Genomic DNA, 16,529 nt, shown 5'->3' with positions numbered 1-16,529 from the left:
CTGAGTTTCGAAGAACATGTTTTTTTGACTCATATTTATTTTTTCGATTTACGATTGGACCGTAAGACATAAATAATTTGAAATCTACGATTTGAAATCAAATCATTTTACAAGGATAGGAGGAGTTATGATATGGTCACTAGCATATGCAGATGACATAGTGCTGCTGGCAAAGAGCGAAGAGGCTTTAAAGGAGATGATGAAGAGGTTGAGAAGATACTTGGACAAAAATAGGCTAGAGTTAAATGCGGACAAGTCGCAGGTTATGGTGTTCAGGAAGGGAGGTGGAATAGATAGGGGAGGGAAGGGGAAGGGAAAAGCGGTACAGGAGGTGAAAGAGTTTGTGTACTTGGGCTTCCTGTTTCGAAGGAATGGGGGAGTGTCTTATTTTACGGAGTGGAGGGTGGGGTTGTAGAGTAAGTGAGGAGGTAAATAGGATACAGGAGAGGCATGTAAAGTGGAGACCGGGGTTGGCAAGGAATACACCGAACTATATTGTCAGGAGGGAGACAGGAAGAACGAGTTTAGGGATTATAACAGGTACAAAGATGGATGTGGAAAGGGAAAGGTATTTTAGAACGAATGGATTGTAGATGGATGAAGTTAGCAGGAGGCACGAGGAAGGAAGGTATATGAGTTGATTCAAAAGAATGGCATGGAGAAAGAGAAGGCAGAAGGAGAGGAGAGGATAAGAGAGTAAAGGTTTAACGGGAACTATGTGTGTATTATGCCAAGGATGAGAGCGCAATATTTGTGTGAGAAAGGAGAGCAAGGTAGTCAGAGACTTATAGCGAGAATGAGATGCGGTTGCATGGAAGGTTATAATAGGTTCTGGCTTTCTATAGAGAAGAGAATGTGTGAACTGTGCGGGAAAGAGGATGCAAAAGTTGAGCACTGGTTGGAGAAATGTAAAGAGGTGGAAAGGAGTGAGATAAGCATGGTGGTATTGTTGCATGAAAGGAGGAAGAGGAATGGAGAAGGAAAGATTGTAAATAGGAGAGGAAGTAGATGTAAGAAAAATGTAAATATTGTAAATAGTAATTAAGTATTAGGTGTCAGCCGCGAAGACAGAGGCTGGTAATGCGAATTATAGCGATAAAAGAGCGAAATGCGTGCGAGGCGTGGCGCAGCGGGGAAGGTTATGATATAGAAACGAGCTGATTAGCTATTAGGTGTGGATGAATGGTAGGTACTTCGAAGAAATAGTTGTAAGAAAATTTTGTAAAAAATGGAAGTGTAAGTAAGTCAATTTTTTAAGGCCAGCAGGCCGAAAAATAAATGTTTATCTATCTAAGTGAAAATGTAAGTCTTCGATTTTTTATTCAAAATTTAACTTTTTGGGTAAGTTTTGGGTTTCAAAAATAATTATTTCAATTGGCATAATGCGATGAAAATATTGAAAAATGGTCATTTTTCACCCGTTGCAAAAATACAACTTTCGATTGATATTTGACAATAAATTTCCTTTTGCTTATGTTACATACAAATTTTAATTCTGAGGAATATGTCTGGCTTTGGTTAAATAATACAATTTTACATTTGTAAATTTTCAGTTTTTCTAAGTTTTATCATGCAAATAAATGTGAAATTCTGTGTTAAAGCGACAAGATGTCTTAGACATTTTTGTAACGCACCCATTTTTTCAAGGTTTAAACTATTTTCATAAATAACATATTCAGTTCTGGGTTTAGTATCCGTTTTGAGGCTGATCTTGAACATAAATCCAGAGTCTCGGAACTGCTTTGCCTCTCTCCTGTTTCTCTCTCTGTTTTTTCACGCCAAAGAGAGCACCGCACATCTCCCAGCAGCTGCTCCCACGAAATTCCGACTCGCGGTGTCAATTCTCGGAAACACTAAATCCAGAATCACTGAATCCAGATTTAGCTGTATATGTATAGTGCATAAACTTTACATGGGTTAATTTGAATACAGTGATACTCCGAAATAGGGCTCCCCGATATAGTTTTTTCCGACAATTGAGGCCGCGCCGCAGGTAGGAAAAAGTTAGGTTAAAGGGCCTTGCAGGGAGTGTGCGATGATCACTCAGGCCAGAACAAACAAAATCGTTTATCTGTGGAGCGGAACTCAATCGGGTTTGTTCCCCACCATCACGAGCCCCAAAACCTGCACAGTATCAGGGTTTCACAGAATTAAAAATTTATTAATAAATTTTAATCAAGGTTAGGAAAAAAGTATTTTTCATAATAAAGCGAATGTAACAAACTTATAGGGGCTATCCAAGTATTGCGTAAGCATTTTGAGATGGAAAGGGGTTTAAATAGATAATTATTGTTGTATATTCGTAATGCAAAAATATGCTTACATTGGGGGAGGGGGGTCATGAATAGAAAAAATCATGCTTACATAATACTTGAACGGTCCCTTATCAGCATTTTCAAGAATCAGCCCTTTTATATTTTTAAGATAATGTGATATTTTATCTTTTTTTAGGATTGTTAGGATTGTTAGGATTGCTAATATTAAAATGATTGAATATACTCAATTAGAGTGTTTTTAAGAACAACAAATTACGTTTTACCATAGTCTGTCCACGCGGATTAATTTCATATTTTATGAAAATATGAGTATTCTTGGAATTCAAAAGCCACGAAGTCAAAAGGAGCTGTGAATTGGCTGAAAATTCGTTTTTTTTTAACATAAACTTTATGGATACAACTTAAGAGGAAGTCCAAACGAAATGTAGTAATTTTTTTCACGTTTTTCTGAAAAGAAATCTGCAGATTGAGGAGAACGCGAGTGCAACGTTGGGTCAGTTCGAAAATGGATTGGAAATTTTTTCTCGTATTTTTATGCATATCGCCCCTAAATTTGTTCGAAGCTACAAAAAAAGATAAATGCGTTTTTTATTTATGAAAAAATAATATTTAGATGTTCCGAAAGCCCCATGAATTTCACGTAATATGCCCTATAAGAAAATAGTATATTGTGCTACAAGTGCGAATAGTAGGCAGTTCCACACGAGTGTGAAGTTAGCTGTGCGAGCCAGAGACGCGTTCAAGGGGTGTCGTAGGCGGGTTGGAGGCGAGCCGGAAACGACCCGAAGAAGAGCCGATGGCAAGTACGGTAAAATTCACAAGAGTTTCAACTGCTTACTTTTAGCTCCTGCATTACGCGATATTTTTTGTAACAAATGCGGGAAATTTTCGATCTGAGAAACAATATAAACCAATTTTTTGAAAATTTATGGTAATTTTTGGAAATGTATGGTAAAATTAAAAAAGTTACCTAAAAATTCCGGAAATTGTTGGTAAATTTGTACATCATCGAAAATGTATAGAAATTGAGGGTATCCGAGGCTTTTTGGAAGAAATTCAAACATTTCTGAAAATTTATGGATAATTTGATAAATTTCAAAAATTTCCTAAAATTAATGAAAAACTGGCTAAATTTAAAAAATGTTCAGAAATTTATGAATAATTGGCAAATTACCGATCATTTCAGATATCTAAAAGTTTCCAAAATTTTCGGAAATTTTCGGTAATTTATGGTAATTTATTAATCATTTATGGTAACTTATCACTTCGAGTATGTCCAATAACTATTCACTACTCACAATCAGTCTCTCAAGCGTCAAATCATAATGAAGTGATTTTATGATTCCGATAGTCCTGGGAAGTAATTCTGACTCGAAATGCGAAAGCGCAACAGCAAGGAAAAGTAATCTTTCTCAAGAGCGCAAGCGCAGCTCTCTTCCCGCACGCAATACATACATCGAAAATCGAACATTTCGTGCGTGTGTTAGAAAACAACATTCTTCTACATTTTATTCAGAATCTTCAATAGTTGGTTAATTGAGTTTGAAACACCACATTTCTTTTCATAATTTTCTGTAGAAAGCATTATTTTTCTGAAATAATTTTTTTATTCATTTTTCACTTAGAAGGAAGGTCATCGAAGTGTCAGTCACCGTTTTCAATGAAACTTCGCTTTGTTGTAGTGACAAAAAAACGAGACACGTATATTTTCTTTTCTGCTAAAGCACGTTTCAAATAGATGAAAAGCACACCTAAAGTTCAACCTCAAAAATATTTTTTTCAAGCTGTCTCTGTTTCTAATGAATTGTTTTTTTTAATTAATTAGAGATTGTTTATTATCGAAAACCGATATTATTTACAGCATTTCAACCCACAGAGGTTGCATCCCTTTTTTTTATCAGGGTAAACATGATTTTTTTTTTTTAATCTTTGCTGTGCAAAAGTTGCAACAGTATTCATAAGTTTTTACAAAAATAATTTTATTCTAAAGTTGACCCATTTTAGAGGTTTTCACAACAGTACATTCAAGGAGGGTAAAATACCCCTTATTAGTACTTTTAACTTTTCTTTGAAAAAATATTTGAAGATAAAACTAAAGAAAGTGTATGTAAGTGATAATAAAGTGAGTGTATTAGATGTGTTAACAATACATAGCGCGTATATTTTAATAAAAGCCCAAATATAGTAACTACAGTTCGCTCTCTGAATAATGCCGGACATCGGCTGGTAGGGGAGTATTTTTTGTGGAACTCAGCTTCCCCCACTCTGGACACGTGAAAGCGTTATCGCATTCGCGTCCGCTCTTCCTGAATAGTGCCGCTCGTCAATTTTCTTTTTTATCCCGCAAGTATGAAGTGTATCAATTTGGATGTTTTTATTGTTGTTGCGATTTTTATTCAACAAAAATAAGTCTTTTTTGCACAAGCATTGATTCGGTAAGTATTTGATTAATCATTATATGTACTATAAAGCATTAATCCGGTACATAGTCTATTTTCATTCATTTATTTGGGTTGCACTATTCAAAGAGACTGGAATGAAATGCCGGCGCTCTAAGCGATAGCGCGATTGTAGGGGATGAAATCTAGCAAAAATAAGGAGAAACGGCACTATTCAGAGCGGCATTATTCAGAGGAGGACTGCATTGCATTTGGGGGGGGGGACAAATACCCCTAATGGATGTACCCATTTGTAGTAACAGAGATTTCTAATCAACTTTTCACTGTTTTATGATCATTTTTAAACTTCTCGTGATAAAATAATGGTGTTATGTGCATTTACACAAGTTGATAGGATCGAAACAACCTTTAAAGTTTACCCCAAAACAAATTTCTCACGATATTATGTACGACGATAAATTGTCTAAAAAATTTATGCAAACGTCTAATTATCAGTAGAATGTAGTATGTTATATATTAGAAACAATTTGTATTTTAAAAATCGCAAGAAATCATAATTAGCGCCAAAAACTCGCAAAAACCAATATTTCAAGTATGGGGTTTTTGGGACCCTATAAAACGGACTTGTGGGGGTGATATTTAAGAAGTATTCTAATTATGAAGAGAAATGTTGAGCTTTAACGCATTTACCTCTTATTGACAATTCAATATCAAATGTACAAACACTTTCATTTTTCAACGGTAAATACTTGTTAAACTTCATGAGGCTTGCGAATTCTCTAAAAATACATTTTAAAAAATGTATATTTTTATGGAATCGCACAACTTTGGGGGCGATATGCACAAAAAAACTGTCGGACCATCGTGATCCACGTGAACTTTCGCTAGACGTCCCCGACGTGGACAATCGTAGACTTCTGCCACACGGACCCCACCCCCGTAAACTGTCCACGTGGTATATAGATGATCCCTTACCTAATTAATTGACGTTCTATCATGAAATACAAAAAAAACAATGTTTATTTCTTATGAATTAGGTTTAAAACTTATAAATAAAAATTACTTTACTAAGAGTTTTTGTAATTGAATTTTGTATTACTGTTGCTTTTTACGAATTCGAATAATTGGTTGATTTTGAATCAACAATCTCTCATTCTCTCCAGAAAAATATACCCTATAACTCTGCTGGTCCCAAGTTTAAAAATAAGTAAAAAAATCTTCAAATACAGTTATTTGTTTAAAAAAGGTTTTCTTTGAAAAAAATGGTGACAATTTCAGCCGTAGGAAAAAGTTTGCATTCGAAGTTGGAAACAGAAGAGTTGTATAGAATAATTTCCTCGAAAAAATAAACCATAATTTTTATCAAAATTCAACCAATTTTTCGAAAATTGGTAAGATATGATTGCATAAGAAAAACTTCCTTTAGTAACAGTATAATAATATTATTTTGATTTCTAAAATACAGTGAAACTCTTCTCTAGCGCCGATTTCGGCGCTGACGCCGAATATATTTTAGCTTGAATTTGATAACTATACTGGACAGTTCAGATATTTTCTTTTAAAGTTTTATTTAGTTTGTAAAAATTATTATATTTTTTAAAACAAAATGATACAATGAGCATCTAGATCTAAATATTATAAAAAGAATGTGAATAATGAATCCTTTCAGAAAGTTATTAGGGTTTCAAATTATACAATTTTTACTTCAATTCTTCAAAGATTTTACAATTAAAAATTTTGAAAATCAAAGAAATTAATATTCAAATGTAAAAAATTGAAAAAATACAAGGAGGAAACCTTGATTGATGCTGAATATATTGGGAAATTTTTTAATTTAAAAAAGTTTTTTATTTAATTCTCAGTGCTGCAAGATTCTATAATTATAAATTTAAAACATTCTAAACTGGATATTTTTAAATTCAATTATTCTAAATTAAACTTTAAAGCTTATATCTATGATAATTATACAATAATTCCAAATTGAAATCGTTTGAGAATAAATAAATTTCACCCGAAAACAGCAAAAATCAAATATATAATTTAGAACTTGAAGATTTAAAAAAAAATAACTTTGACTATATTTCTCTCAAATTTAAATGGTCTCATAAAAAATTCTTACGAAATGAAAGCGTTTTTATTTTAACAGCTGAATAGTTAATATTTTAAATATTCAAATAACTTATTCTAATTACACTGAAATTAAACTTTTGCATGAAATACGTTCTAAAAATATCGATTTCAAATATAAACATTCATTTATCATTTTTGTCATGTTTTTATCACTGTCGTCCTTTTTTTACAAGAAGTTATTAAATTATAATTTGCTGGTAGGTTGTTCAAATATTCCAAGGAAATTTTAGAACAACAATTTGGAAGTTTCTAAAAATTGGAATGATTGATCAATTTCTTTTATTTATATGTTAATTCATAATTACGTACTATACTTTTTATCAGAATATGATTTTGCATTATAGATACTTTATATTTCAGATTTCTTGTTTCGCGATATTATTTTCAACTAGAAGGAAAAAAAATAAATATTGTTTACACATTCTTTGAAATCAGGAATGATTACTTTGAACAACGAAAGTGCAAATGAATTTAAGTACGGAATGGACAGACAGTTTTCCGTTTTGCATATGATTCTCATGTTCTTTGAAGCAGTTTAACTGGAGATCTAAAATTAGAAATGATTTAACTATATTTACTAAAATTAAATTGAAATTATAGGCAAACATGAAGAAAAGCGAGATGACCATGGCTACATCGCAAGGCACTTTGTCAGGAAGTACCTAATACCAGAGGAATGTGATCCTGAAAAAACGACGAGTACCCTTTCAACTGATGGAGTACTGATGATCTCCACTCCCCTGAAACCTGAGGCGATAACAGCTAAAGAAGAAAAACCTATAAAAATAGAACACTTTGGAAAGCCTGCCATCGAAAAAAAGGAAGAACCCGAAGAAAAGCAAAGGTTAACTTCTAGTCAGTCAACTTAGGACTTCGGGAGACTTAAATAGTCCCCAAGCCAATCTTTTTATTTATCACTTCTCATTTTTTTTAATTATGACATTATTTAGACTTTTAGAGTTCATGTGTATTGCGTATCTTTATACTTAAGTACATGTAACTTTTATGATTGAGTTAAAAAAAATACACCAGATTTTCGTTATATATGTATGTACTTACGTAGAATAGGATTTTGTGTAAGGTAAACTATTATTAAACCTTGTACATAAAACTAATACAAAATTCTTCCAAAATTCACAGTTATTTGTTACAATTATTTTAATTTGAACAGACTTACAATTGTTAACAAAATTATTGTTACTGAATAATGAGACAAATTTGGTGTTTCCATTTGTTCAAGTCTTTATTTTTATTCGCCCAGTAAATTTAATAATTAGTTCTTAAGATCTCGTTACTAATATCCACTGCAGTAAAAATTAATGAAGAAAAACAAATATGAAACCAGTTAACTTCTTTTTATAGATATTAACTTCTCCATAATAAAATAAAAATAGGAGAAAGACATATAACCCATGCGAAATCTAAATTGCGTTTTCACATTATTTTATCATTCTATGGAAATCACACTGCATAAAGTAAATTCCAGTTTTCCTTTGTTTATTTATTAAGAAATTGCAGAGATTTTTCAATTTTAGAAAATTGTTTAGAGAATATATGGTTTATGGTTCTTCTAATCAGCGGCCGTTCAAAAAACACGTAACTCTTTTGCCACGTATTTTTTTAACGGCCCCTCATGAATTATGAGACCCAAAATTGTTCTTATATGTATAACGAAGAAATTAATTTTTTTAATTTAATGAAATAAACTGCATATCTACTGAATTGCTTAATTTATACAAAAAATAATTTTGGAAAATTTTTAAAATATTTTAACTTAGTTTTATATTTTTTATTAAAAAAACCTTATTTTAAAAAAATTGTATTTTTTTATTTATCATATAATGAATCTAGAAAACATTCACTTCTGTTATTTGTTGAGAATAAAAAGACTTACTTAACAGAATAAAATATCTAAATTTAATTAATATAACCCGTTAGTCCCGCACGAACGATAATAGGTGCATTTACTTACGATTTCACTTTATATTATTTGAATATGAAAAATCATGGTCCTCTGTGTACATATTGTAGGTAAAAAAATCAAAGTCCCGAATATTTATAAAAATTATATTGTGAAAACTTTTATCAATAGTTTACAAAAATAAGGAGTACTTTAAGACATTTAATGAATAATTATTATATTCGGATCAATCAAATTAAGCATCCGCTCAGGACGACGATTCCAAGCGAATGTGTCGTTTTCTCCACTTCACATGGAGACTTTTGTTTTCGATACACCATAGGGTTCTAGGCGCCAAAGGGTCCTAGACTAAACAATGACGTATGGGTCGCCAACGATAGCTTCTCCGTCGCATATTTCAGGGCCAACCTTCGGCTACTCGCTCAGAAGATTCGAAAAATAGGTCTTCACAATATTTAGTTTTAAAAAAAGCGATTTCTGTTACTAAATAAATCGTTTTGCATAGAACAATGTGTATATTTTTATCAAAACCTCCTACATTCACACCTAAAATAATGCATAAGTTCATGCTGAAAATTGAGGGTTCCAATTCCGTGAAAATTTCTTGACATCTTTTTTATTGAAAGGTACACTCTTCCCCTTTAATTTCCTTTTTTAACTGTTCAATTTCATTCGTTTGTCTCTGAGTTATGAATTTTTGAAAAAAAAAACTATTTTTTCAATGATTTTATTTGTTTATTGTTAATTATATCATCAATAATTAAAAAAAAAACACACACATATAGCGAAATTGTACCGTTAAGTAGGAGGTTCAAACAAGAACCATGAATTTTTTCAGATTTTTAGGAATACGTTTTCGATTTTTGTATAGCATCGGGTCAAATCGACCCCCCCCCCCCCCCCCCCCCCCCCCCCCCGCCTACGGTTAAGTGGTGCGAAAAAAAAGCCCTATGGTTAACGGTTTAAGTGATAAAGCCATTATCACGTTTTACAGAATCACAAAGGCAATCGAAACTTCGCGATATTTCTAGACTAGAATTTTCTACGTCTCGAATATGCCGGCCGGCTATCGTCTATATAAAGCCCCGAGTTAGCCGCTACCTTCAGTATCAATTTTAAACAGCCAAGAGGAAGCAGCTTTATTCCAAACCGTACCGCGACCTTACGATTGCAAACGTTTTGAATCAAGTGAAGTTTTTTGTGGACAAATTTGTAAATTAAATTTCAAATCACCATGAGGTCGAGAATGACTGTCATTCCCAAACTGATGTCTCAATGGTGGGAGACTCTGGACCGACCCCATCGACTTTTTGATCAACATTTCGGATTGGGAATGAGCCCGGAGCATTTTTTGAGGTCCTCGATTTTCGACCGAAGATTTCCTGCTACCTTTTTTCAACCCTGGGAAGAATTCATGAGGGAATCTATGAGGGAATCTATGAGAGAGTCGACGAGGGATGATGAGAGGGGAACTTCAGTTGTCAAGGCAGATAAAGACAAATTTCATGTTGCCTTGGATATCCGGCAATTCAAACCTGACGAAATCAACGTCAAAGTTGTTGACAATTGCATCGTAGTCGAAGGTAAATATTTAAAAAATGGCTATGTCTAGTAGTACCGAAAAATTAGATATTTAGAAAAATTCACAGATAGTTTCTTTAATTTAGGTTTTTTAAATTTCTTTTAATTTAATTTTAATTGAGTTATTACAAAAATTGTCCTTTAAACTTTATTTTGATCATTCTTTTTAAAATGCAATGTTAGTATTTGTGCTTTTAGAAATAACAATTTGACAGTTTAAATATCACACCAGGGCTACCACATAGTCACTTTTCTCTGATAACTTTTTAGCCACTTTTTTAAGAAACTCATTATATTCACTTTTTAAGTGAAAAAATCTAATCACTTATTCATATAGAAAGTCTGTAGGTGATTCTGAACCAATCTATTAAGAACTTTTTTCAAACAGGAAAACAAGTTAAAAAATGTAATGCATTTATAAATTTGCTATTATTTAAGACATTCTTCTTACAAAAATTTATGTAAAGACTTTCAAGAAATTGAGGTGAATCGTGAGTTAAGTGTCTCTATTTAACCATTTTTTATTAAAAATTTTTAAAAATCGATTTTATCATGAATAATTGTATGCAAAATTATCATGAAAAACAATCACAATTAGAAAGTTTACTTTCCCTTTTTCTCCCTCTTTTTTTCTTAGAAGTCTTTTTTTTTTTATTGTGATTAATTTTCATGCTTATTTTGTATTAGATTATCTATGATAAAATGATTTCTTTTCAATATATAATAAAAGTGCAAAATTCTTTCTGAAATTTGTATAAAAGTGCCAATAACATATTATGTTGCTTAAAATTTAAAAAGAGAATTTGGTTAAATTGATGGAATCAAATTGAATTTTCGATCACAGGCAAACACGAGGAAAAACAAGACGACCATGGATACATAGCAAGGCATTTTGTTAGGAAGTACCTAGTACCTGACCAGTGTGATCCTGAAAAGACAACGAGTTCCCTTTCTTCTGATGGAGTCCTGACGATTACTACTCCCAGGAAGCCAGAGGCGATTCATGAAAAGAAAGAAAAAACCGTACAAATTGAACACACCGGAAAACCTGCCATCGAAAAAAATGAAGAACCTCAAGAAAAGCAAAAGCTTGCTGCAAGTAATTGAAAAAAAGGACCGAAACTCTTTGTAATTTACCTCTGTTTTTGAAGACTGTTAAAATTTTCAGATTTCCATTTTTTTGTAATTTATGGCATCTTAGTAACTCCTATTGACTGAGTATAACTCATAAGTAGAATGTATCACTCTTGTAGAATTAGATACTTAGAATTTTTTATTTCCACAATTATTTGTAGTTAACGGAATTGTTATTTATGTAAGGAAAAAGTATTAATAAATCTTGTACATAGAAGAATGGTGTTAATTTAATTTTTACGGTAGTCACTTTTCTATTTTATTGATCGGCTTACAAATTGTCAGAAATGTATTAATTTTTATAACTTTATTAAATGTATTAATACTATTAAATTAAATAATTTTGATTATAGGAGCTTCAGATTTTGTTAATTAAGAAATTTATTTTAAAGTTTGAGCTTAAATCCTTACTATTACTACTACTTTCAAGTATAGTTCGATTGTGATTTACATTTTTGGTTAAATTATAGAATAGCTGCTTTCCCTTCATTTCCTGGATTTTTTTTTTTTTTTTTTTTTAATCAAAATATTTTGGAATATGAAGTTAAAGTAAATTCGAAGCTATTTGTTTAAAGGAAACTCCCCTGTAAGGTAACAAACTATAAATAAGTGTAATTTAAAATTTTATTTACATATCTTGAACATATTCTACTATTTTGTTCATATAAACCATTTTACTTACATAAAAAAGAAGAGTTGCTAAAGCTACTTTCAAGTATAGTTCGATTGTGATTTACATTTTTGGTTAAATTATAGAATAGCTGCTTTCCCTTCATTTCCTGGATTTTTTTTTTTTTTTTTTTTTTTAATCAAAATATTTTGGAATATGAAGTTAAAGTAAATTCGAAGCTATTTGTTTAAAGGAAACTCCCCTGTAAGGTAAAAAACTATAAATAAGTGTAATTTAAAATTTTATTTACATATCTTGAACATATTCTACTATTTTGTTCATATAAACCATTTTACTTACATAAAAAAGAAGAGTTGCTAAAGTTGTTAAGAGTCGTTTAAAATTCTAAAGCACCTCGACCCCTTTTCCAACTTAAAAAAAAATACAAATGAAATTTTAATAATTGATTATATTGATGAAAATAATTCATAAAATATGTTCAATTTTATTAAAAAAGAACAGTTTTTCGTATATATACTCTTATTCCGAGAAAGAACGTCCAAAACACTTTAATGGTAAGCTGAATATGGCAAATTCAATTTTTGGTAGACCCATATTTGACCCGTTATAATAATGCAATTAACAATAATTTTAATGCTTTCCTTTTAACAAATCGCTTCGATTTTACTTAAATTTCATGTTCCAGTAGTGTTTGATTTCGGAAACAATGCGCCCATGAAATAAAAGTGGTCACCAGCAATTCTATAATTTAACCACTTTTTCAAAAAATTCGTTTACACGATAATTTTCTAAGAGTTAAGTTCAGAGTATTTGAAACGATTCCAAGGCACTAATCAAGAGCAAATTTCTATGAATTTTAATTCGATTTTGAAGGTTTCAAGAAAATGAAATGGGGTTTTTTCAAGGAACTTCCTAAAATTTTGGAAAATATGAAATAATTTTATAGAATTTATTTGTGCAAATTACTAAGAACATCGCCGATTCTGCAGATTAAAATATTAAATTGAAAAATTAGTAAAATTAACAAACAAAAAATAATAAAAATGGACCTCATTATTGATAATGCTTTAATTCCATTAACTAAAAAATAACATAATTGAGTTTGCTGTTGCAACAATTTTTTTGCAGCATTTTCTCCTAAACATTATGGTAAAATGAGAAACTTTCCTAAACATATTAGATCTCTAAGGGGAATATAGGGTAGCTATTAAAGAAAGATAATTTTACCGGTTTCTTGCTTTATTAGTACAATGTATTACACACACAGTAGTAACATTACGTATCATACAGATATCAACGTGATAACAATATTTAATTTACTATATCATTCTTGTATCTGTAGATTACAATTTGGAAATAACGGTGATTAAATATATCGAGGTAGATACGTCACAGCAAAAAAAAAATCAGTCTCAAAAAGTATAAGAGTAACAATGAAAATGAACTCTAAGCACAGTTTCCCAGTGGGCACAAACGTAAAGAACCTAACTAAACCGGCTCAAAAAACGTCTTGACTTGTACGTCGAAGAAACTTTTTTTTTAGCAGTTCCAGTAACGTTCTTTAATTTAGAGCCCACTGGAGCAGGTATGTAGTAAAATAGTATTTATCTTCACTTCTTCTTCTCCTGGACCTCTTCTTTGCCCTTGATGGCAGCTTTTTCGGAATTTGCCTTCACAGCCGGTTTGCCTGTTTGTGCGATTGGGATGACTTTCTCGTTTTGAAGCTCGGGTTGTTCCTTTCTTGGAGCCTCAATTGACAGGACACCATCAGAGGAGAGACTTGATTTTACCTGTTCGACGTCGCACTGCTCAGGTATCATGTACTTCCTGACAAACTGTCTCGAAATCCAACCATGTTCGTCTTTTTTCTCCTCGTGTTTCCCGCTGACGACGACGTACTTGTCAGCCACCTTGACTTCAATTTCTTCCGGCTTGAACTGCTGGACATCGAGCTGGACCTGCAACATTTTTTGAGAACCAAATTATTACGTTGAAGTGTTATGAAAAGTTTCAAGGAAATTTTTCATGGAATTTTTATAGAATTACTTAAATTTTGAAATCGAAATTCGCTATGGAAAATAGGGAAATAAAACCAGGCAATTCAATTTTTTGAACTTAAGAAATTAAAAATAAATTAATTTGAGTTTATATTTTACTTTAACTTCTAACATTAAAATTTAATAATGAAATTCTTGAAAATTTAAATCCAGCGATAAAATCTGGAAAAACACTTAAAATGTATCCACTCCACCTAAAAATATAAAAAACAAGGGATACAAAAAGAAGACAACCTCCAAATCTACGATTTTTCGAACAAATAATTCAATTTTCAAAATTTTTTAATTTTCAATAAAATAATTGTATTTTCCATTTATAAAGATAAATTTCCAACCGAATTTTCGAACAAAAAAGAATTAATTTCAACCAAAACCAGTCGCATTTTTAACTAAATATTCGAGTTTTTTAACTAAATGAAATACCATTTACAATCACAGTTGAAATTGAAAGAAGACAATTTAAAAGCGAAATTCTTGGAAATTTAAATCCAGCAACAAAATTTGGAAAAAAACATTGAAATGTCTCTACTCGAACTAAAAATATAAAAAACATGATAGAAAAAAAGAAGGCAACCTCCAAATCTACGAATTTTCGTACAAACAATTGAATTTCAATCAAAATAGTCGCATTTTTAATTTGCTTTTTTTTAACCAAACGAAACACAATTTACAACCAAACAGTTTTGAAAGAAAAGAAGACAATTGTGTTAGAAGATTGTTGAATTTTAAACCCGAAAAGCTGATTTTTCTAATTAAAAAAAGTACTTATTACATATTAATAAATAAATAAATATTTTATATAATAGTTAAATTGAAAAAAAAAGATGAATATTCAACAAAAAATAAAAATTTAAGATTGCTAACCAAGGAGGTGAGTTATCAAGTAAAGCTAGGAATTTTCCAAACAGAAAGACTAAAAGATTTTTCAGTAAAGAAGAAAAGTTCATCCGAATTAATTAACTTTTCGAGAAAAAAAATTTATAATGATTTTAGATAAAAAAAAGTGGATTTCAACAGAAGCAAACGAATTTTCAACAAAATAATTGAATCTTCAACCAAGGAGAGTAATTTTCAAACATTTACATTTTTATCCAAAAAAAAAATCAAATTTCCACTAAAACAGATACATTTTGAAACCCAAAAGCCGATTTCAATTTTCATCAATTTCGTAGTCACATTACATTTTTACACATTTTTATTTACTTGAAACATAAAAAGTAAGAAATAAAAACTACTTAATTGTAAAAATGGGGGAAAAATTTGAAGTTACTCTAAGGTTGAGTGAAAGTAAAAATTTTTAAAAAATCGGTACTTACTTGGAACTTGTCCTTGTCTGATTGTACTACGGAAGCTCCTCCATCGGCCTCGCGCATAAGGTCGGCCCAGGGTCGGTAGTAGATCATCGGACATCTTCTGGGAGAAACCAATTGTTCAAGCCTGCGAGGCGACAACAGTTGTTCAGGACGTAGACCAAGGCCAAAATTTTGATCCAGAAGCTGGTGAGGGCGGTCCAAATCTTCCCACCAGTCGGAGAACAATAATGGAACGAGCGACATTTTTCTTTGTTGTTAAAATTTAAAAACTATGTCTCACTTGCTTGACACAACACAAACGTATCTTGCACAGCAAAATATCTGAATGTTTTGGGCGGCTAACTCCTATTCTTATATATGTAGTTGCTACCACTTTGGTTGCTATACGAATACTAACGTTTGCCAGCTGGTCGCCGTATTTATTGCATCGCTACCCCTCCAGGTCGCAGGTCAGAAAGTTCTCGAATCATTGCTAAACATTGTGAATTTTTTTCTGTTTTCCCAGTATGCAATGTATCTGATTATGCGTTCAAGGTCGTCTTTTTATAGAAATGTGATAAAAATGTATTTTTTAAAATTACTAAACAAAACCATAACAGAAGTTCCCTTACTGAAAAAATGGTTAAGGCAACAGGAGAAAATGCGCGAGAATTTTCCGATTCCTCGAGGAAAACCGCGAGAATTAATTGACTTGCTCCCGGTTTTCCTTACCCGGAAATAACACCAGGATTTCCTCGATGATTTTTTTAATAGAACGACAATTTTGTTAATACATGGATTAAATGTCAAATTTGTTACAATAATTTATTTAGAATACAGATTTTGGAGGAAATTATAAATTTTTGCAATTATTGGGCGGGAATCTTTATTACCGCAACTGGTATAATAAGTCGTTTATAATAACTCTAGTCGTTTCTCGTGAAATCTACGCGCTTCTACGCCCTGCCGCACGACGTGACGCACACTCACGAACCTGCTCGAAAATTCGAAGTTCGAACAGTCCACTGCCACCGTCAGCAATATTATATCCCAGAACCTTCTTTCTGTTTCTATATTTAAATTCGTTTAAAGCACTATATTTAGTCTA

At 31.6% G+C, this 16,529-nt stretch overlaps 3 protein-coding genes across 3 annotated transcripts in view; 2 read left to right on the top strand and 1 right to left on the bottom strand.

Annotated features, from left to right (window-relative positions):
- The window catches only part of LOC117169255 (protein lethal(2)essential for life-like), a 13,985-nt gene extending 5,951 nt beyond the window's left edge, over nt 1-8,034 (top strand). The window contains exon 2 of the mRNA XM_033355532.1: nt 7,406-8,034. Within this exon, the coding sequence (XP_033211423.1) occupies nt 7,406-7,674 (269 nt within the window). The 3' untranslated portion in view covers nt 7,675-8,034. The remainder of the gene's footprint in view (nt 1-7,405) is intronic.
- A 1,803-nt stretch (nt 8,035-9,837) lies between these two features.
- On the top strand, nt 9,838-11,633 carry LOC117168720 (protein lethal(2)essential for life-like). Its single transcript, XM_033354443.1, has 2 exons — nt 9,838-10,309; nt 11,152-11,633. Exons 1-2 carry the CDS (start codon nt 9,961-9,963, stop codon nt 11,412-11,414), a joined length of 612 nt encoding a protein of 203 aa, XP_033210334.1. The 5' UTR covers nt 9,838-9,960; the 3' UTR covers nt 11,415-11,633.
- Nucleotides 11,634-13,293: 1,660 nt separating this feature from the next.
- LOC117168721 (protein lethal(2)essential for life-like) lies at nt 13,294-15,852 on the bottom strand. Its single transcript, XM_033354445.1, has 2 exons — nt 15,446-15,852; nt 13,294-14,030 (listed from the first exon to the last, which is right to left on the bottom strand). The coding sequence occupies exons 1-2, from the start codon at nt 15,683-15,685 to the stop codon at nt 13,683-13,685; spliced, it is 588 nt and encodes a 195-aa protein (XP_033210336.1). The 5' UTR covers nt 15,686-15,852; the 3' UTR covers nt 13,294-13,682.
- Between the last annotated feature and the right edge of the window lie 677 nt (nt 15,853-16,529).

This window comes from Belonocnema kinseyi, chromosome 3, assembly GCF_010883055.1.
Source record: "Belonocnema kinseyi isolate 2016_QV_RU_SX_M_011 chromosome 3, B_treatae_v1, whole genome shotgun sequence".
NCBI lineage: Eukaryota > Metazoa > Arthropoda > Insecta > Hymenoptera > Cynipidae > Belonocnema > Belonocnema kinseyi.
The sequence above is the reverse complement of the archived record's forward strand: the minus strand, read 5'-3'. Positions and strand labels throughout refer to the sequence as shown.